Genomic DNA, 22,189 nt, shown 5'->3' with positions numbered 1-22,189 from the left:
TGAATGCTGTTTGCAAGGTGCCTGTAAGCCCAGGGTCATCCCAGTGCTGACACTGAGGTTATTAAGACTCCAGCTAGAAGAACTCCTGACCCTAAGTTTGCCTAAGTGTTGAGATTTAGTTCCTTTTCTTATCTTTTACAGAACACCTTCAATTCTGCAAGTGACTTCCTTTAAAGACTGCCAACTATATTAGTAAATAAACTGAACTCTAATGATGTAACCAAAGTCGGTTTCCTTCCCTTCTCCAGCGGTAACGTTTCGCAAGGTGTGTTTTAGCTTTTGGATCTGTTTCATGATGTCCATACGTCCTCCACAGCGAACACCACTTGAGGTAACAAGAGCAGTTCACCACTTAAAGCAGTCCTTCAGCGATCTCCTGAGCTGCCTCTTCACGGTCCAGGTTACAACATGGAGTTCCTGAAGGGGTGTTCCTTTCAATCCTCCCCCCTGCTCCCCGATGCGTTGTCCAGATGAAAAGGTACTTCTTCTGATTCAGTTTTCTAAGTTCAAGCGCTCCTCCTGGGTCAAAAGAGGCCTTCCAGGACTTAAGTGGTTGGTAGAGTCTGCACAACGGATGGCTTTTTATGTTGCATAGTGATCAAAACTTCCCAGATACTCCAGCGCTGCCTGGTAACAGAACTGGTACTCATCCTGCGGACAGTAAAGAGAACCGGCTTCAGAGGTTTGGAGCAGCCCTTCAGGATCCCTCCCCGCTCTCCTGCTACCCCATCCTCGGGCAGGAACCATCTTCTATTTTCAAAGAGCTTCAAACTATTGGGAAAGGAAATCCCTTTACTGTTTGTGCGTCCTCCCACCGCCGACCCTTCTGGCGCTGCGGCCAGCGGGGGCTGCGTTTCGAGGCAGGTGAGTGCCCTTACCTCAGAGGTGGGGATGAGACAAGAATCGGGGCTGGCAGAGCGGGATGAAACCTTTAAGAGACTTCATAACAATGGGAATTTGTATTACGTAGGTAAAATAAGCAGCGCAGCCTGGGCTTGCTCAGTCACCCTCAGCTAAGGTTGTGCTCGTGGTAATGAAGGCAAAAAGCGCGCTGTGCCCAGTCCCCTCTGCAGCCGCAGCGCTCCGAGCTGTGCCGGGGCCGGGCTCCCCACTCCCCCTCACCTCTGTTTGCACCATAGCAGGTCGTTGTGTTCGCAGCATCTTTACTGTCTGGAAAATATCTACAACACCCTCATAACGCATTCTTTCCAGGACGATACTCAATGTGATAAACACTCCAGTCCTGCCCACGCCAGCACTGCAGGAATGGGAGAAAAATCAGGAAACTACGTTACGGCGTTCAAATGCTGCTCTAAACGCTGCGGTTGCGGTATGGTTGAGCTGTGTCTTATGAACATGAACGTGTTAGAACTGGAGAGCCTCGGTGAGTCCTCCAGGAGGTAGGAGATAGTAAAACTGCCAGAGCATGTGACCCTAACAAACGTTTGAGAATGTGAAATAAAAAAAAAATAATAATCAAAAGCTTTGGGTAGTGGTAAAGAGCATTCAGTGTGAAAATTATTACTAGTATGTAATGTCAAGCTTTTTAAATGAAATAATTTGAAGAACACGTTATCCCGTGCTGCCCAGGGGTAGGGAGGTGCAATTCTTGCTACCAGCAAATACAGCCCAGCCTTGTTAGAGGTGCAGAACTGGTTAAGAAATACCTCTAATTCTGCAGGTCAAATATTGATTAACACTATGGTTCCCATCTCCTTCAGAGTAGCAGCATTTCATACCTCTCCCCTAGATCAAAAGGGTCAGAGGCCTTTTGGGCAGTGCCCAGGTCTGAAGGGAGATGAGTGTGCTGCAGAAGCAGCAGTATTTGCCCCCCACCTCCCCCCAACACCCCCAGGACATCCGCCTGCAAAGATGGGCTGGGAGAGGAGGGAGAAAGCTGTAGGATTTTAATTCCTTCTGCTCTTTTGACTCTGCAGCTGAATTAGATGTTTCCATTTGCGTGTGCCTACCTGCAGTGGACAGAGATGGGGCCGTCCTGGCCAAACTGTTCCTTGGTCTTATGTACCTGTCCAATGAAATCGATAAAACCTTCTCCCGATTTTGGCACGCCTTGTTCTGGCCAGTCAGTGAACTGGAACTGACGAACGGTTCGTGACTGACCGTCCTGGGGGGAGAAAACAGTAGTATTTAAAACATCCTGTATTTGTGGCACTAAGTACAAAAGGCAAAAAATTCCCCCCTTTTGTTGCTAGCTCACAAGGAGGGGCACAAGGAGGTGAACCAACTTTGTGTTATAATCAAGTGAAGAGAGATGTATGTTATATACATAACGCTGAAGCCGCTCGTGGTGCAGTTGACGTTTCTGGAGTCGGCTCGTCAGCAGGGAGCTGTGCTCCTGCCGGGTGCGCGGGAAGCTCTGACCACAGCAAAGGCTGCACAGATGGAGTCTTCAGCGAAGGAACATTCAAGGTGAGGTTATGGCCTCTCTATCAATCTTGAGCAAGAGTTGCCACAGTGTCAGAATTACAGCTGACAGGAAGATAAATCTTGTTCTAGCAGGACTGATGAGGCATCCTCCTCCTCAACCTTGCAAATAGAGTTATCGGGTTCTCTCATACTGGCAGCCTCAGAAGACTCTACTTTGAGAGCGAGAGTTACATTTGCTAAACAAATTTCAGAGGGCACTGACATATTCCTTCAGAGGAGAAATCTGACATTGAATCTGAGATTATGGGAGTGAATGTGCCCCTTTGAATACAAGTAACGGAGGCTCCTCTTAAAACCCGAGGAGAAGCGCACATTTTCTCTGCAAGTCTGTGTTTTTATGAGCATTTTGGGAGACACTATTTTCTGCTTTCATCAACTTTCAATAAGCTGCAGGTAAAACCAAGAGCCGGGTCCATCCCTAACAAAGTGACTCGCTACTGTGATTAGCGAGCAGAGGTTAGACAACTGCTTTCAATTTGTAAGAAGATACATTCAAGCGCAATCTCCGTGTGTTGGTGTGTCCTGTTCCTCATCACAACTAAGCTCTCCTCCACTGATGGTAATCCCAGACTTTCACAGAGAAAGTGTTTACACCTCACTCTTTCTTAGGGGGGGCCAAAACACGCCGAACTCCCTTGCTTTCTGTGAGCCACCTTCCCTCTTGCACAGCTTTGAACCACTCCAGCCCAGCCCCAGCGACAACCCTCGCAAGCGCCGACTGCCCCTTGCGCAGCACACACTTACCCTGGCATCAGTGACCTTGAATTCTCGCAGGATGTACTGAGGCATGTTGTATTCAGCCATGGGATCTACTACAAAGTACTGGTACCGGGCAGAGCGCTCCGCTGGCCAGTACTGATGGCACTTTTCCTGCCAGGGGGAAGGGAAGGTCTCCGTTAGCCCTTGTGCTGTTGGCTTCCCCCCATCTTTGTCCTTAGCACGCGCTTACCCGACCCATCTCGCGAAGCTTAGTCAACATCACGACAATGGTGGAGTTGTTCTCCCATAGCATCCGCCAGAAATCTTCAGTGGTCTCTGCCAGTGGCCCTTGAGTAGCAATGTACGCCTTCTGTTGTCTGAAATCGAGCCCAAACACAGGGGGTGAGTCGGGGGGTGGAGAACTGCTTGGGCAGAAGCTTTGGGAAACGCGTACAAAAGCTGGAGAGTAGGAAAACAGACGGAAACGCTGGGGAAGAACTAGAACAGCGCGAGGTCTGAAGGGGTGGGAGGTGTCTTTGGTGGTAATGGTCAGAAAAAAAAAAAAGCCAGCGGTGAAGCTTTCTCTAATTACTGCTTCCACGGGGCAAATCCAGATTAGTCTAATACGATACCCTATATGGAAGAAGGCGTAACATGTGGCATGCTGGACTCTTGCAACCAGAATCTCTGTTTTCTGGGCCCGAGTGGCAGCGAGAATTCAACTGCCAGGCACGGCTATGCAGCGGGAGGTGAGGAATCCCGCACGCGGGGTTGCTTTGTCCCCTCAGTGAGGGCTCCGCTTTAGCCGGCCAGGCTCCGAGCACGGCAGCGGAGGGCGGCAGCTCCTCGGGCGGGAGCACATGGCACGGATTGCCCGTGGGAAGCCATCAGAATTGCAATGTCCCCAAATCACAAAAGTAATAAAAAGGCTAAGCTGTTTTTAGAAACCTCCCAACAGCAAAATCCACCCCCTCACTGACACTCTATGTTTGGGACCTGCAGCTGGAGAAGGGTTTGGTTTGCTTTAGGGGATGAGTAATTTTAAGACCACAGAGAATAAAGCTTATCAGAAGTCTCTATTTGAGCCTGCGTGTGGGTTGCTGGCCATCAGCAAGAGGGAATTTGCCTCTAGTACTGCCCCACCACGTGCGGGATAGGTAGGTGATGGGACAGAACAACAGACTTCCCCTGCTAAGACCTAATCCATCCCTCGGTGCTGCTGCGTCCTCAGACTCACACACGGAAAACTCCCCGACGGCGGCGGGGCAGGAAGGTGCGGTTTACCTGTAGCCGTCAATAAAGCTGGCGTTGATGTAGTCTGACCCTTCCACTCCTCTGATGGGCTGAAGGCAGACCCGCGTGGTCTCGTATGGCATGATGTTGACAAGGCGATTCTTGAATTTGTTGCATGGGAGGTTGGCGCTGATGAACCTGGAGGTGTGGGCTTTGGAGTTGGCGAGTCGCTGAGGGCAAAAGCAGAATCACAACCATTTGTTCAGCTTTTTGTTTTGGCTTGAGCCCTGGGCCAGCCCACTTAACTTGCCCTCCATGTTCCACCCCATTGTTCTGCTTGGTGTGCCCTCCTTTGGGTTTTTTTTTTGGGCGGGAATAGAGTCTGAGACCTTTTCCCCAGCAAAACTTTGAAAGGAAAAAAAAAAAAAAAGCAAGCTTAAAAACTCAATCTAAAGAGTGAGCAAATTCAATCTGGATTTGAAATGACCAGAGATGCCTCCTGCAGTGGGAGGTAGTTCTCTCCCCTGGGAACTGCGGTAGCTTAAGTCAGAAAAGTAATTACTTCTCTAACATGGAACCAAAACATTCCCATCAGCCGCAGAAAGGCTCCCTGTCTGCAACACGGGAGCGCCAGCAGAACAAATTCTTGTGAGGAATACGCAGCTTCCCCCGTGACTACTGTCCCCATTCAAGCATCTACCAGTACCTTGAACTCCAGCTCCATGCCTGTCACGTGCTCTCCGACTTCAATCTGCGCCAGTTTCTGGATGTAGGTGTAGAGATTCCGAGCTGGGACCTCTGTGTTGCCGCAAGCAACAGCCTCGAGCCGTGTATAAAGCTGTACTGGTCTTCTGTCTGTACCATGTAGTTGCGCTGTGACCTCATGAGGGTGACGTGCCCGTAAATGTCCACCGTCTTCTCGTGTTTTATCCTCTCTAGCATGGCATCGATCACGATGAAGCAGCCGGTCCGGCCAACGCCCGCACTGGAAAGAAAAAGGGAAAAAAATGAAGTGATGGACTATTCTGCCACTGAAGAAAGATGTTCCAAAAGGCCGCCCACACGGGAGGATGTTTCCGCTGCCACAAAGAGCAGTAAACACAGGGTAGAAACAGATGCACAAGGCAGAGAGTGAACAACAAATGCACTCAGGCACTGGGAAGGAACCAAAGCCTTGTGAACACAGCTATTGATGGAGCGAGGCAAAAGAAATCTTGGCAAACCAGCCCAACGCGTGGGTCCAGCCGTTTCAGTTATTTTGTTGTATTAAAGGAACCTGCCTAAGGGAAGAGTGTTACTGCCCACTCACCTCGCTGTGTTGCCCTTGACTGTGTTGGAGGGTTTGGGACAGTTGTACAGCGTGCAGAGGAGGACAGCGGTGACTCCAAAGTCACTGGTGCTCTGGTGCGTGAGCACAGTGCTGCACCAGGTCTGGTAAAGCCTCCCCTGGAACCTAAAAAGCCGTTTATCCGAGCGCCACCTGGGGCAGTGCTGCCACAACCCCTCATCTGTGCCGGTCCGTGTACGCAGAAGGGCTTAGACCCAACGAGTTTGCAACGTGCAGAGGTTTGCTTCCAGTCTCAGCTCAGTTTAGCAGAAACTTCCGCAACCAAGTTTGGGCTTATGTCACCCGAGGACAGGACAGAAGATGAAAATGTGTCTCTGGTGACGTGCCGACTGCCCCTCCGTACTGATGTGCCCCGTTTCTCCTGCCTCGTCATCTGTGACACCCCCGGGACGACAGCTCTCCCGGCAGACACACAATTATGACAATTCCAGGTAGGGGGCTCGAGGCTTGAACAAAAGGCTGGCACAATCTAAAGGCTTAAAAAGCATGTTTAATCACTCAGATCTTTCAGCAGCTGAGAAACTACTGATGTTGTAATGAATAACATGTGTCACCTCTTTTCCTAAATGTTTTTGTGGATCGAGGTAACATCAAACTTGTGTGTAATGGCATTTGTGAATCAGCAGGGCTCTGCAGGTCTATGCATTTGCCGCTGCTAATAAAGGGTTTCCTTTTACTATTCCAGTGCAGTCCCTTTTTTCATAGAGCCCCCTTGATCTCTGTTAATTAGACTGCCTCACACCTGAACCAAGCAGGTGACTGGAGCTTTGGCACAAATTTAGCAGCTGATCTGGGAGCTGGTTCCTGCACGTTGTGAGCTGACAGCTCTCTTTATTCATTTTCTGAGAGGTGCGCGATAATTGCCATCTGCAAGGTTAGTGATAAGTTGCCCACTCACAAAGACTGTTTAAATGGCATCCTCTAGGAGAGGCAGGATTAGCTTTCCCCAGCAGCCTCTAAAATTCAGATGTCTTTCCTCAGTGCCGAGGAACCTGCAGGCTCCTGCACGCCCTCCCGAGGAACGCGCGGATTTATCTGAGTTGAGGCTGCAAGCGTTCCTCGCTGGGTTGTAAATTGAATTAGGGAACGCTACCTGCCCATAGGGGCCTTCAGTTCAGAATGGCTGCAGCGCTCAAAAACCCCCTATTTCCGTCACTGTCAGCTCCCTCTTTGACAGCCGAGGCAGCTCTGCCTCCCAAACACCCGATGCGGCACCACCAAGCAGCTTCCTAGGTGGCACTCCATCTTCCCCCTTTCCCGCTGCGACAGGAAACAACCCCTACACACAGCACCAGGACAGGACAGGACAGAGCGCTTCCCATCGCGAACAAGATTTAAGTGATTTGGTGCAAATTAAACCACGCATCACATCAGGAGATTCCACACTCCATGAAAACCCCGAGTATCCTCCTCGGACGCTGGCTGGGAATCCCCCGTGCAGCACAGCTCTTCTCTGCTGCGTACTCGCTACGAGACTGCACATCACCATCCTACTGAACGTCTCCCTCCCTCGCAGAGCGCCCCGCGCAGGAGTTCGGTGAAGGAAATCAGTACCTGCAGTGCACCACAATGGGACCAGCGTCAGGGGGGTTGCAGGTTTTCACCCGTCTCAGAAAAGCCAGGAAGGGGGTGGGGTACTCGGGTACCCCGTGGTCAGGCCACGCTGTGAACTGGAACTGGCGGACCTCCCGTTTCTCACTGGAGCCATTCTGCGAAGACAAAAGAGCACCAAGAGTGACGGGAGGTACTGTCACACCGCCGTACCCCGTCTGTGCTGTGTAAGGAGAGTGCGCCACAGCCCACCTCTGGGGACAAAACAGGAGCGGGAGAAAGCTTACCTTATGAAGGGAGAACGTTCGAACGCAGAATGTGGCCAGTTCAATGGTATCGAGTAACGTCACCTGAATCATTCCATAGGTGTCTGTACCTCGGCCCGGCCAGTACTGGTCACACTTTATCTGGAAGACAAGAGGCGTCGCAGATCGCTGGAACAAACCCTGTGCTGCAGGGGAAGCTCATTCCAGAGCTGCCCTGGTGTTGCTGCAGGGGAAGCTGGCCAGGGCCCGAAGGGGAGGGAAGGCGTGAGGAATGTCTTTCCAGAGCACTGGGATAGGGACAGACCCGGCCTGAGAAGCTCCGACTAAGCACAGGCTTTGATGCACCACATCAATCACGTAGACAATAGACTGGAATGATCCTGAAGATTAGAGCGAATGTACTGGGGCTTGTTAAACATGAGAACTGAATGTGAAACTTGCCACATGATTAACTCCGAGACAGACCTACGAAGCATGCGATGGGATCGAGCGTCCCCTTCTCCTGGAGCCGCAAAGGAGGCTGCAGCTTTCCAGGGTGAATGGTTTGTTTTTTTAAAAGCAATGAATCACTGAACTTTCAGGGTGCTGGCGAAGCAGGCCGAAATCCCCCACTGACAGAAACGTGGGCTGCAGATCAAAGGGATCTGCTGTTCCCCAACCCTCCCCTCCGATCCCCCGGGATTATGACTAACTAGTCATCCCTCTCATGCATCTCACCCGTGATTTCTCCTCCAGCTTAGTCATCATAACAATAGTAGCTGAACGCTGCTCCCACACCATCCTCCAAAAGTCTCCGAAGGTCTCTGGCAGCGGCCCCTGCGTGGCAATGTAGGCATTCTGCTTCCGGTAGCCGTCGATGTAGTTGGCGTTGATGTAATCGCTGCCCACAATTCCTGTATTAAACCAGCAAAAGCAAGTTAGGGGATTGTGCAGGACTTGGTATAGCTGGAAGCGCGAGGAGATCTTTGCAGGAATGTTGTTGGAGATAATTCCCCTGCAAAAACCCCAGAGCCTTCATGGTTTGCTGGGTTAGAATCACAGCCGGGAGTAACAGGCTCTTCGCAAGCCCTTCCCAGCTGAAGCTCCTGCCTCGAAGGTCTGCATTGCGGGGAGACAAATAACTTCTTGCAAAAGATATTAAAGAGACCGAACCTCAAGCCTTGAAACCATGGTCTTCTTACTAGTGTTGCTATAGGAGCAAAAGTCCTGGCGTGGGGCTCTTGCTTCACTGGTCTCAAATAGGACAAACCCTCGTCCTTGTCCCAGAACGCCCAGAGCCTGCGCAGCAAACGCACCTGGTCCATGCACCGCGCGGTCTATAGCCTAATCCCAGGCAGTCAGCTACAGCTGGACAAAGTAAAGAATAAAACCAGGCTTGATTCAGCCAGCAAAGGCTTTGAAATTACAGGCTTTGACTTGCTTTAAATTGTCCGCTGTCATTTTTACGAGTGGGTTTTCTTTTTCCATTCCATGAGTTACAGGCTATTGAGTAGCAGCTGCTCGCCTGTCCCTGCTGGAGGGGTTTGATATGAACGGCAGGAGGTACTGCCAGCGCGAAGAGGGCGACTGGGACATGGCAGGAGCAAACTGCTCTGAAGTTAAAATGGACACTGGCAAGCACTGATGTTCAGGTTCAGCTTTAAAGAGCCTCCGAGATTGGCACGGAGGGTGCGCGCTGTTTGGCGGTCGGGCCCGTTCCTAATTACAGTCAAGCGCTGGCAAGGTTGGCAGTTTCTGCTAACCTATGATTAACTCGGTACAGAACGCTTAACTTGTGTCTCGAGGGGGAGCCAAGGGTGGGGAGCAGCACCAATATGAAATTGGGTTGCTAGTCCTCATCCTGCCGTAGCAATAGACATCGCTGCTTCTGTTGGCGAGGCGCAATCCACGCTGAATTGCCTGCCAGTCCTCAAGGGTACTCGGTAATTTCAGCTGCTGGTAGAAATGGCTTTTGATTAAATTTCTGGAGGGTTCCCTGCCCCCATTCCTTCCCCAGCTGAAATTTCAGGAGGGAAGGTGGCTGTGCAGCAGCAGCAGGAACGTGATCAAGGCTGAGCTTCCGGAATTAATCTCCTCTCCAGCCCTCTCGGGTCCCCTCTCTAATTTAAAATGGTGGCCATGAGCTCCTGCAATGTTTTGCCGTGTGACAGGCCCAGTTACAGAGAAGTCACGGAATTAAAGCCACTGCTTCTTCCTGACCAAGCAGACGGTGACAATCAGCAGCCTTGACAAATCCAGATTTAAAACAAAAAGAAAGCAACAACTAACTCCTCCCAACTCCTCTCATCTTCCAGCCCTCAGCATAAAATACAGCCTGGGAGGAAGGAACACACCAGCCAAAACCTCTCAGACGCTTGAAAACTAAACCTTGGCCCGTCACACTTGCACCATCGGTCCCTCACGATGTCCCCCGAGCGGAGTTAGCCGGCTGCCGGCATCCAGCCCCGTGCTTCGGCTGTCCCCAGCGCCGACACCAGCCCAAAGCGTCCTTCGCTTCTACGCTTGTGCTCTTCTCTTGCCCCTTGAATGACAAGGCAACTTCTAAAAGACTTTGCTTTCCTCGGCTCATACAATATTAATCTCAGACGAAAAAACAAGCCAGAACACAGTCATCTTCACAATGAGAAATGTTTAAAATCCTCTAACGGCAGACAAGACCAATCCAGATTTGAGCAGCTTTTTGGCAAATCACCGTGATCTGTTGTTACCTCAGGAACAGCTCTTCCACTTCCCCACGTCCCCCAGGGTTACCTCAGCAGAGGGAGATTATTCTAGCAATTCCCTTGTCACAAAGCCTTCTGAATTAACCTTTGCATTCACCAGGGGATATTAGGACATGCCATATCCTCTCCGCTCGGACGATCAGCTCTTGGCAACGCGAGACTGACCTTAAATGCTTTATTCGTACAGCACAGCCACACACAACCTGAGACAAGCGAAACTCCAATACTATCTCGGCAGCAGCAATCAGAGCAGGTGCCCTATTAAACTCCATCTCCTCTCCACCAAAAGCCCCTCTTTTATCCCAGCGTGCGCGAGAGCAACTCTGTCAAGAGCCACGAGTTGTGAAATTTAATGTAAATTTTCCAACTGCACCCTCACTCACACAAGAAGCTCAGGAAACAACGTATGACCTACCAGGCTAACGCTCACCCCTGCTTATTCTGAGCCGTTTAGGGGCCAGGACTGCAGCAGGAGCTGCATATCAAGTCATCTTTACGGCTGTACAACTCGGCAGCCACATCTTTGCTACGCTGCTGACACTCACATTTGTACAATTAGCCCTGTGCCTACTTCTCATTCATCCGCCGTACAGATACGCTCCACATCCGCTGCCACCCACTGCCCTCTTCCCGCTCTCTCTGAAGCGCTATGGGGTCTGAATTCTTCCCCTTAGTCAGAAACGTATCGAGCAGCGATCTCCAAGTAAAGGGAAGACAGTTTCTTGATAAACCAACCCTTGAAATGAGAGACTGCAGCTCCAGGGAATATGTCGGTCACCAGAATTTAACAAATGCCTGGTTTACAGAGGTATCTCCCGCTTGCTAAACCCCCAGGGAGATGTTAAGAGAAGAGTATAAATAGAGGGTAACAGGAAAGGGAGAAGAGCGCGCGCAGTACGCTTCTGTGCAGCAACCTCAGCCTCGCGCTAACACGTGGGAGTCGAGATGCTACGGTACCTTCAATGGGCAGCAGGATGACGCGCGAATGGTCGTAGGCAATCACGTTCGCGTAGCGGTTTTTGGGTTTGTTCACTTCGAGGTTGGAGTGCTCCCAGGTGAACTGCTGGCCAGGGTCAATGGACTGGAGGAATTGGGGAAAAAAAATGGAAGAGTCAGAGAGGAGAAAAGCGGCAAATCAAGCTCCGAATACCTTGTTCCGCATGGGGAGAGATCACGGCTCTGAAGGTCTAGCTGAGGAAGGCAGTATTCACCACTTGCTTCCCTCAAGCACTGATCTTTGCTGGGGAAAAGCCCCAGCCCGGCGGCACAGGGTGCTCCCGTCCCACCGCCCCTGGCCCCAAGCACAGCCAGAGCGGACCCCGCGATAAGTCCCCCTCTGGCGTGATGCAGTGCAACCTGGTGGCAAAAGCGTCAGTGCAATCTCAGGCTGCGATACAGAGGCCTTGGATCGTACTCGTGCCGAGGCTGCACGGGATTAGTTACGGCCCCGCGTTACCGACACTGACAAACGGCCGGCGATTGGGAGAGAACAGGAACAATCACATCATGATGTATTTATGAAGTGATGAAGAGGCTAAACCTGCGCGCGGTTAAGCTAAACAATGAGTAAGAGGGCATAAATATAGCGGTGTCTTGGTGAGTACCAATACCCGCGAAGAAGGCATTTAAGCTAGGACAAGGTTTATAACCAGGTGTGCAAGTGGGATATGGAACATCCCGGAAAACCCTCGCTGTCATGGGCAGCAGGAGGGGACTGAGCTGCTCCACAGAGAGCAGAGACAGCACTACTTGGGACCACGACGAGTCAGTGCCGAAGGGCTCCCAGGTGTGGAGGGGGGAGAAAGCGTGATGGGAGCCCGGCAGGGGCAAGCACCCGCCTGCTCAGCGGGGTGGGACGAGCGCGTCTCCCCGGACAGAGGAGGGGTAAGGACCCTGGCCCGAAGCAACTGAGTCAACATGGCTTTTTCCTAGAAGGGATGAAGCAGTAAACAACTAAATGCACTGGGGAGAAAAAATCCTCTCTGCCTGTCCTGGTGATTTATGCCAGGTTTGCTGGTTGGTATTTTTTTTTCTAAAGTCCAGCTGTCCCAGATATGGAAATTAGGTTAATTACGTTTACCTCTAAATCCTCAGCCAGAGAATTAAATAAAACAAGGGCTTAATTCCTTCATCATTTCGCAGAACCCCAGGGGTTTGCCTCAACTGGAGGCTTGGCAGGAGCGTGTCGAGCTGCATTTCTCGCCGTTCGCTCTCCCTCTCCCTGCCTGCCGCTGGTGGGGACAGTGTCCCGCGCACGCCTGCCTGGGTTCGGCCCTTCGCGCTGGCAGAGGTCGGCCCTTGCCAGGCACCGGCTCCCGCTGTCCCCCCCTGCCCGCGCCGAGCCCAGAGCTCCCCGGGCACAGCTCCGCTCCGGTGGTGGTGGCAACACCAGTACAAAAGCAGCGACACAAACGTCCTCTTGCACTCTCGCTGCGGAGCGTTTCTAACTAATGGGTATTTATACTGTTGTAATGTGTCTGTTTGCTCTCTATCCCTCTAATCTCGCCTCGCATTCATTTCATTAGCGATGTTTGTTTAGCTCTGGCTCTCCCACTAGAGGAGGTTGTGCTGGAACGAAGCCAGGGCACTTGGGATATTGCATTATGCAAATCAGGCTTTGAAATCTGGATTGAGCATATTAACAGGCTGCTGCTCCCCCCGCGCCCCAATGTGGGGTGAAAGACCCCAGCAGAGCAAACGCGCCTTCTCCACCGCGCAACCTCCCCTCCGCGGATGCGGAGCCGCGAGGACGGAGCGGCTTCACGCATGCCGATGTCTGCGAGGCAGACCGGGGAGAAAGCATCCCAGAACCAGTCCTTTGTTCAGAAAACATCCCCTCGCTCTCTGCCTGCAAACAGAACTCGGCAGTCTAGACTAGTTATTAGTCTAAAAATATCGGGGCATTTTATGTCTTTGAACAACAACAAAAAAAATTCAGTCCTCTGTTCAATGTGCAATGAAAGCAACTCGCATGCCGACGGTCCCGGCAGCACTGGGCATTTGCACTGGGATTTAGGCAGTGCTGACGCAGCCGCAATACCGCGAGCAGACAGGAGCGGGTTTGTACAAGCGCACAGCCCTTCCCCGTCTGGTGACGAGGATACCACGCTACGCAGCGGCAGCGGGAACGTGGGGGCTGTGATGCTCTTGGCCTTCCCCCCTCAGCCTGCCTCGGGACCGGCCCGAGCCCTCAGCCCCGGCAAGGTGGGAATTTTACAGTCTGGGATCGTCGTTTGAAATGCAAGTCCAGCAGCCAGAGCTGGTCCCCTGCGGGAGCCCATCTGAGTAACCAAACGTTAGCAGGAAGGAGAAAAGATAGAGCACAAAACCCCCAGACAAGACAAGGAAGGTACAAATCATCCCGTTTTCTCAGCTTCAGCCCCGTGGCTGCTGACCGTGTCAGCTGTGGAGGACTCAACTGTTCATCTCGCCTAACTACAGCTATCCAAAACTGGGTATCGCGTTCCTTGGCTTGGTCCTCTCCACCTTCAGCAGCAAGACAGAGGCGCCCCCACGGACACCCCCCCTCCCATCTCACTGGCCGTCATCTTCCAGAAATGCATCCCCCTGCGTGAAGGGAGCTCAGATGCTGCCCCAGACGCCCACGCTTTGGAAGGGACGGCTCGCGGAGCCTCTTTCTTTTTTATGATCTGGAATCGAATCGAGCAAAGCACTGAGCAAGTACTTAATTTTCCATACATAAATAGCTTTTTTTTTTATTTCAACTAACTGGCTCCTTAAAAATGAAGCTATGTTTGTCCGGATGAGGGCCTGTCTGAATTTCCTAATTCCCTGGCTCGGCAAAACCATGCACAGCACTCGCTCTCGCTCATACCTCGTACTCTTGGGACAATTTCAGGTTATCATTAGCTTTGAGATGCTCTGTGTGTTCAGCCAGCTCGGAAACGGGGATTGGTGGGTGGCTGAGCATACCTAAAAGACAAGACAGCAGGAAAAGAATCTCATTTAATAATAACTAAAATTCACAACCGTTGCACATTTTATAAGAAAGAAGAAACAAGAAAAGAAAAAAAATTACAATGTAAGATCTGCAATGAAAGTAGGGAGGTTAGAAGAGAAGAATTCAGGGCTCGAAATTGTGTCCTTGGAAGTAAAAAATAAAAATCAAGGAAATTAAAAAAAAAAACACCACAGTAAAATGAGAGTGTTCCCATGATGGCCCCATTTTCAATGTGTAAATCAGAGCAAAACAAAAAGGAAAATCCGAAGAGCAGATGCGTGTTAGCGATTCCAATAGTGGACTTAAAATGAGCAAACGCTGCCAGAGGAACCTACGCAGCAAATGTTACAGCACCCGCAATGATCATAAACAAACTCCAACACAAAAGAAGGGAAGGGGCAGGGATCCAGCCGACCACGGGGATGTGGGGCAGGCGAAGGGAATGCAGATGGGGGGAAAAGCAGGGGAGGCTTTTCAGGAGTTGCCCTTGGCACAACATTGGCTCGAAAAGCTTTTGGTGAGCTCATGGACGCAGCGGTCTGACCTTCGCCGCTCCGAGAGTGCCACCAGGTATGGAAATGTCAAGCACTGGCTCCTCTTCCCGCTCACAGCCGGTGGAGGATGTCCTTCCTACGTGATGCCGGGGATGATGCCCTGTCCTCGCCCTCCCTCTCCCACTGGCGGGGCAGGCTGTACCCACCCGTCGCAGTCTCTGCTGCGGAGGTCACCACCTTTTCTGACGGAGGGGCAAAAGAGCCTCTTGCCCCTTCTCAGTCTGGGGGATGGGAAACAATTTGCTGGGGAGAGCGATGCCTCGTGACCCCGGTTTACCTGCTGCCCTCGCAATTCTCACCCACACTTAGTGTGTTGGTATTGAGGGAGACAGAACTGCCATGGAACAAGACCCCCATCTCCTCCGAGATGTGCTGGTAGTGGGAGGGCCACGCTGCATCACACTGGTCAGACTGAAGGCACATCTCAGCCACGACGGGGCTGAGCAGCGAAGGCAGACTCAGTTTTCAGTCTCAAGTGTGATCTGCACGTTCTGCTCCGAGAAGGGCAGCTGGAGCTCTGGGAAGAGCAGGGATCCTTCCCGTCCTACCATCTCAAGTTGCTACGCTACAAATCGGGGTGGAAAAGCGCTCCGTGCTTTGCTCATCTGCATTGGATTATGTTTTTCCAAAGGCTTCCCATGCTGTCTGCCAGCCCATCCCGCTGCCGATGACAGCGGACAGGCAAGGACAGCAGCATGCCGAGAAGCCCCGGGCAGTGCCCCCAGTGAGAAAGACAGGAGTGGAGAAGAGATGGAAGCCAGGGAGAATTTCGAGCCCCGTGGGTGTTGGTGTGTGACAAAGCAGCGGCGGTGGCAGCAGCATGGTCAGATACTCTGAAAACTCAGCACACAGATGGCAAAGCAAGCATGACATCCTCAGTTTTACAGTGACTTCTGGAGAGATGCTGCCTCCCCCAGGCCTGGGGACAGGACGAGTCTGCCACAGAGCGGGGATTTGAGCCACCACTCCAACAGGTTTCTCCTAAGCTAACTAGACATCTATTTTAAGCACAAGGAAGTCTGGCTGAAAATAGAAGGAGGGGGTGAGCAGACCAAAAAAGCCCACAAAAATAACCCCAAAGTATTCTGGAGGCTGCACTGGTTCCATTCTCATCTGCGGAGCATCAGGGCAGAAAGCCTCTCCCGGCTCATGGAGGAAAAGCTCCCAGTTAGTCTCTTGCTGTCCTGTAGCCCATTGTACCTGGAGAAGGATTTCTCCTTTGCTTCCCACCCTGTACTGGAAGGTGGCTGCCATACACCCCAGTACCACAGCAACGGGCATAGACTGGGGACGTTGGGATGAACTGGTCCTCTCTCTGCCCGCGTGGGACGGGAAGGCCACACTGGCTGAGGCGCCAGAGATCAGAGGCCAAACCAAGTTAATATTATAAACACTTTTCTCAGCGTCTGTCCTTCTGCCTCCGAAAGTAAGGGCTGGAGAGGGTAGCAAACACACCTTGAGCTGTAGCATTAGAGCAAAGCCAAACCCTACTCAGAACAACTTCTGGCAACTCAATAAACCATCTCCAGATCCGCACGGGTCACCCCCTCACTGACTTCTTCCCCCTGGGCTGGGAGGCAGGCGGGCAGCTCTGTGCCTGGCCGCAACACTCGACTCTGCTGCAAAAAGCTCGAGATTATTTGCTGAAGCATGCTTAGAAACACAGTGCCATAAATGAAATCCCAAGTGACGCACACATAGGTTAAAAGGGAAAAAAAAACCAACCCCCACAGTCAGAAAACCTAGTAATAATGAGCAAGCAAGAAAAAAAGCCCCAGATTCTCTTTGGCTTAGAAGTCGTGGAGCAGTACGTGTCATTCCCTCTGAGCAAGTGGGCTGCACGGGAAAAGGTCCCTGTGCCAATCGGGAACAAGAAGTCACGTTCCCCTTGAAGGCATTTCACAAGTTGCCTTCATAAAAGCTCCAGGAAAAATCCTGAGTGTGACTGACTCCTAAAAACCAGCTCCGTCTCTTTGCCCCCACCTCCACGCTGCTGCAAACAGACACTGGCTGAGAGCACACGGGAACCTGCCTTGTTTTGCTGCTGTTAAAGACAGAAATGTCCTTGTCGGATCGATTTCTAGGGCTCTTTATAATAAAAGAAGACCGGAAACCTCTGCAGCGATAAACACTTTCCTGGTCAAAATGCCAAGTGCATCGGGGTTCCCGTTAAGATCCAGGAGGAGTTTGACATTAAACAAGCCAGGAGCGGTACTTTCCAGTGGTACCAGCCGGCACTGCTGCGTCAGCTGCAGCAGCTTCTCTTTTGCCTGTTTTAATTCAATAACTCTTATTCAGAGGTGAAGGGAAAGGGCTGGCGGGTTCCGCTGCTCCGCGGCCTCCTGGCTACCTGCGGGGCTGCCACCCAGGGAGACCTCCCGCCGCAGCGAGGGTGGCAGAGGGAGCGCTGCCGTGGGCTGAGGTTCAGCCAAGGCCTGAACCCCCCCAACCCCCTCTGTTACAGCGAGGGGGTGGAGGGGAGGCGGCAGGTGGACCGGGACGGTATTGACAGGAGTATTCAATACCAAAGAGACCAATATTTGGATTAAACTCTTCAGAAAAACATCCCAGCCCTCACATCTCCGAGCACGAGCAGCATCTGTGATTCTTCACATTTGTCAGCTGAAACCTCACATCTACTTCCCTGCCCAGCATAAAAAACAACCCCAAAACGCAAACCCACCCAGCCAAGCTGGGATCTTGGCTTCTAACGGGGATGAAGTCTTTCAGAGCCAGTCTCATCTAACGTTTCAATCACTTGAATCTCTCTAATCTTATCACAAAAGACTTGATTCTCTGTGCACCAGCCAACTCGCCAGAAACGTCACCCTAACATCTGCTACATGGGCCAGAGCTCATTTATCCTTGCAAAATCACCGCGGCTGGATGGCACTCTGCGTGAAACCCGGGGGGTGCGGAGGACCGTGGAGAGGCCTCGCGGCTTTGTGCTCCTGGAACAAGTCGATGCCAAGGAACGGGCACCTGCCACCCATGGGAAAGGGCCCTTTTCCTCGTCTGACATGAAAAGGTGCCTGCGTGGCTCTCTCCAAAGAGCGAGGCGATCGTCAGCTGCAGCTCCAGTTTTCTCTTTCCCCACGTTACGAAGCAATGAACACAAGAACACAGGCACGCACGCACACAACACACACGCACCGGGGCACAAAAGGTGGCTTTCCGCCCTTGAATAAGTACGAGGGACATTCAGCCAAGCTTCAGAAATGAAACATGTTCGACAACGGGGAGAAAAGGAAGCCTTGAAAGCCAGGTCTTCCTCCTGAGACAGCAAAAGAGACACAGAAGGACAGACAGTGTCCCACGCTGCTACCGGGGGCTCTATGCTGCTGCTGCCCTGGTGGTGCAAAAGGCCTGGTATTCGATACTGTAAAACTGGAAGCGCAGTTCAGACAAACAGATGGCACAGAAAAGGGATGAGATGGGCAAACACCGCAGGAATACAGAGAATTTGGCAAATAAATAAATAAATAAATAAATAAAGAAAAAACAGGAACAAAACAGAATTGGAAAGGAAAGGGACAGAAGAGAAAAAAAAAATAATAATGGGGGGAGTGTAAAATGAAACCAACAGGAACAAAAACACACAGGAACTAACTTTCCAAGTCAAACTCAGGGTCACTGAGAGGGCTGCTCAGACCAGAATCTGCAGAAAACAGTAAAAAATAAATAAATAAAATATACACTTTTTTAAAAAATTTCATGCTAATAAAAAAACCAAAAAACCAACATAAATCTGAAGAGGAAAAGAAAGTTATTTCTTGTGCTGATTAGGCCAGGGCAGGATCTCTGATGTGCTACGCTTTCCCCTCTCCCAGCTGCGCAGATGCTCACGCGCACTCCCGTTCCCGCGTCCCCCCTCTGTTCTGCTGCTGGGGACAGGAACCAGACCCTCTGCCCGCTGCACCCGGGGCGGCTGCCTGGCGAAGGGCCTGCAGACCCTCTTCTAAACCCCAGGGTATCTAATTCAGACAGCACCTACGGAGTCCTCCCCTGCAAACTGCACCACAATCTCTCCATCATCACGGACACACTTCAAGCTCTGATTTCCCCATTTCCATTGTCACCCAACTGTCTGCAAAATTCCCTGGGAGGCAGGTGACCAACTCTCCCAAATCCTTTACAACCTTTTACCGCTTTACAAACTCGATAGCAGAATAAACTAGCTAGCTGAACTCTGGGCTAGATAAACTTGTAAAGAAAAGCTGGCAGCATCTTTCTAAAGCTAGACCGGACAAAGCTGGGCAGTCTTTTGAGATCTGCAGACCTTCGCCTAGCAGAGCCTTAACGGCAGGTCTGCATGTCTTGGCTACCGTCGACAAGCCTCGGCGACCAAGAATTCAGAGGTACAGCGTGAACCGGAACAGCGGGGCCAACGGAAGACGTACTCACTCATCTATCCATCACGTCAGCTGAAGCTGGGAGGTGCCCAGAGCCGACTCCGCTATCCGGGGGGACAGGGAGAAATACCCAGTAAGGGAAAGTCACGAAACAGCCCTCCCAGCTGCTCCTCAGCACCCAGGCCACGCTGGATGTTCGTCTCAGCACAGGTTTCACATGGGGGAGCGCAGCTCGTTCTCTTGGGTCTCACACAACCACCCGGAGCACCCAGAAGCCAACCTGAGCACTCCCAAAGGGAGCTCCGGTTTGCACCCGGTATACCACACCGAGCCCAGACAAACGCAAACCGCTGCTGAGCTGCAGCCGGGGACACTCAAAAGATCCCCCACACCTTCAGACTCTCCTGCAAGAGCACCACTACGTAAGAGCTGATTTAGGGACCTCACTGCTGCTGAACTGCTCTGCATTCAGCCCCTGCGTGCTGGATTGAACTTGCTTCCATCCCTCGGCTGAGACTCGATCGTTCCTAAGCCTGGGGTGACACCAGTGAGTTGTTCCTAACTCTTTTTGATGTGAAACCCTCCGCTCAGTGCTGCCTCTGTGCCTCCCCCCGAGATCCCTGCCCTCCGGGTTCCTACTGCCTCGCCAACCTCACCCTAAGAAAACTCAGACAACGCTAAGGACAGGACTGGGATGGGACGGGGAAACAGGAGCTGCAGAAACATTACTGACAAGCACAAAACAGAAAAAAAATACAAACAAACTGAAAAAAAACCAACCCCAACAGCCAGCCCCCAAAAAGCACAATAAATTCCCTTCCAAATCCTCAAGCTCCAGGACCTCAGAGGCAGAGTACCAGTGCGCAGGCGTGTGTCTGTCTGCGTGGGGCCATGCCTGTGCCGGGCCGTGTCAGTGGTGGCTTGCAGATGTGCCATGCAGGCAGCTAAGACATGCATGTACATGGGGACACACGGCTACAGGAAGGAGGGTGCGTGGAGCCTCTCTGTCCGGGAGTTAAGTGCCGTTACGCACTGGCTCAGTGGCTGTTCGCAGTGATGGCGTCTGCACTCAGCGAGGAGACGCTGCCTCGTCTGCGCGAAGCACTCAGCTGCCGTTCCCTCTCCGCACAAGCCACGGGGCAGCCCTGGCTCCCGACAGGGGTGTTTCGGCACGTATGCAGAAAGCGCCAGTTAAGAGATGTGGCTGGAGCAGTGCGTGCTGGGCAGCCCGCCACGCTTCATCTCCACCACCCCCGGGGATCTCCCGGTGCGAGGCACGGCGCTGCGCGGCAGCATTGGTGGTCTGGCAAGCTTGGCGCGGCCACGGCGCTTGCAGCTGCGTACTTAGCCCAGAATGCACCAATTTAGCTGAGTACCCAGGCAAGCCCTTCTCCCTGCCTTGCTGGTGCCGGGTACAGCCCGCGCAAGGTCCTTGAGGTTTCCCAGCAAAGGTTTATTTCGGCAGTCTCACTTAGCGCAGACAAGGCTCGAGGTTCCTTGGCTGCATCCTAGGTTAGCGCTGGGTCTCAAAGGCAGCACTGCAGCGGCCTTCACGCCGGCAGGAATGGGCCGAGGAGGAAGGGGCAGTCGCTTCCACTCCTGCCTTCCCGCTGAGAAAGGCTGGTTTGCAGCCGGTTACCTGGCGTTTGGAAGTTGATGCGCCTCATTTCCACGGGGTCCTTAGGGTGGTGAGGGGTGATTTCAGCATTGTTCAGGAGGCATTTTGTTCGTGGCTCTGAATCTTTCCGTTTGCTTTAAAAAAACACACCAAAAAAACAAACAAAAAAAAAACAAAAAAAAAAGAAACGAAAAAACAAAAAGACAAAGCATCTTAGCTTATGGGCCCTTCAGTCTTTTCAGCTACTCAGGCCGTGTTCAGACCTGCGTACAGCTCCCACCGAAATCACGGCCAGATGCAGCCAAGGATGTAAGTTACATAAAACGCATCAGAAAAGGGACAGGGTTTGGAAGGTTTTGTCAGTGCTGTATTTGATGGGTTTACAACGGCCCAGCAGCTCCTCAGCAGCTTTCAGACAAGTCTGGAAGTTCCCCCTTCTCCCAGCAGCAGTACAGACCGGCAGCAAGGAGCAGTGAGGTGCTGTGAGCTCCCACCTCTGCCGCCCTGCACGGACAAGCCGCCACTGAACTCTGCAGAGCTCTGCAAGCAGAAGCCTTCCAATTCCAGCCAAGCCATTTTCAGCCCGAAAGAACCAGAGCCAACATAATCATTTGGAAAAGTACAGAATCTCCTGGCTGTGACCTTGGACATAAAGTACTGATACTGCTCTGTTGGCTTGTTTAGGAGCTCTTGGTGCCTGGCTGCAGACAGAGAAGTCAGAGCAGTGGTTTTCAACCTTTTTTGATCTGCAGAACCCTAAAAATCTGGGTTCAAAAAGCAACGTAGACACATCCTCTCCCATCACAGCTGTGCCTGCTGAGATCTGTCTCACCTCCTTGCCAGAACCTGAAGCCCGCTCCAACCTGCCAGCTGAGCTGCACATGTAAGTGCTTCCTAATATATTTTGCTCAAAATGGGTTAGGTTAGCTGAAGCGGTTGAAAAGTCTTTGCTGACCCGGCTCATTCTCCTTGAAGAGAATTTGGAAGCAAAGCCCAGTGCTGATCTGAAGAAGTGATAACCTCTGGCAAGGGAACAGTGACAAGCTGCTGGGAGCAGAACTTCTCCAGCGGGCAGAGAACGCGCACCCACACCCTGAGGCTTGCAAATACTGTCCTGGCCCTTCTAGCAAGATGGCTGTAGAGCTCCTCGCCTCTCCCGCTTGGGTTGCACAGAAGCCTCCAATAATACGCCTGCAGCAATAATGGCAATTACTTAGGCAGAGAGGAGGTTATTCAGTACATTTTTAGCTGTCTCTTAATGTCATTAATAGCTAGAAGAAGTGGCATGAGCCCTGCCGGCACTGCATGGGGCAGCATTTTGGAATTACACCACTTTGCAGTTTGGGAGTAGTTTATTTTTGCCACAGTTCTGAAACGGCCGTTAATAGTTCGTTGGCTAAACCCATCAGTTACTTCCAGTGAAAGCTCTTCCAGCC

The 22,189-nt window shown here is 51.9% G+C and overlaps 1 protein-coding gene across 1 annotated transcript in view; it reads right to left on the bottom strand.

The window, feature by feature from the left end:
- Positions 1–282: 282 nt before the first annotated feature.
- The window catches only part of PTPRS (protein tyrosine phosphatase, receptor type, S), a 98,049-nt gene continuing 76,142 nt past the window's right edge, over positions 283–22,189 (bottom strand). The window contains 14 exon segments of the mRNA XM_009895180.1: positions 283–651; positions 1,123–1,258; positions 1,971–2,125; positions 3,193–3,318; positions 3,398–3,524; positions 4,432–4,610; positions 5,087–5,208; positions 5,211–5,365; positions 7,283–7,437; positions 7,567–7,686; positions 8,263–8,438; positions 11,226–11,349; positions 14,104–14,201; positions 20,775–20,887. Coding sequence (XP_009893482.1) covers positions 583–651; positions 1,123–1,258; positions 1,971–2,125; positions 3,193–3,318; positions 3,398–3,524; positions 4,432–4,610; positions 5,087–5,208; positions 5,211–5,365; positions 7,283–7,437; positions 7,567–7,686; positions 8,263–8,438; positions 11,226–11,349; positions 14,104–14,201; positions 20,775–20,887 — 1,855 coding nt within the window. The 3' untranslated portion in view covers positions 283–582.

The sequence above is a fragment of the Charadrius vociferus genome, unplaced genomic scaffold (assembly GCF_000708025.1).
Source record: "Charadrius vociferus isolate BGI_N301 unplaced genomic scaffold, ASM70802v2 scaffold291, whole genome shotgun sequence".
In the NCBI taxonomy this organism is placed as follows: Eukaryota; Metazoa; Chordata; class Aves; order Charadriiformes; family Charadriidae; genus Charadrius; species Charadrius vociferus.
This window is presented reverse-complemented; position numbering and strand designations above follow the sequence as displayed.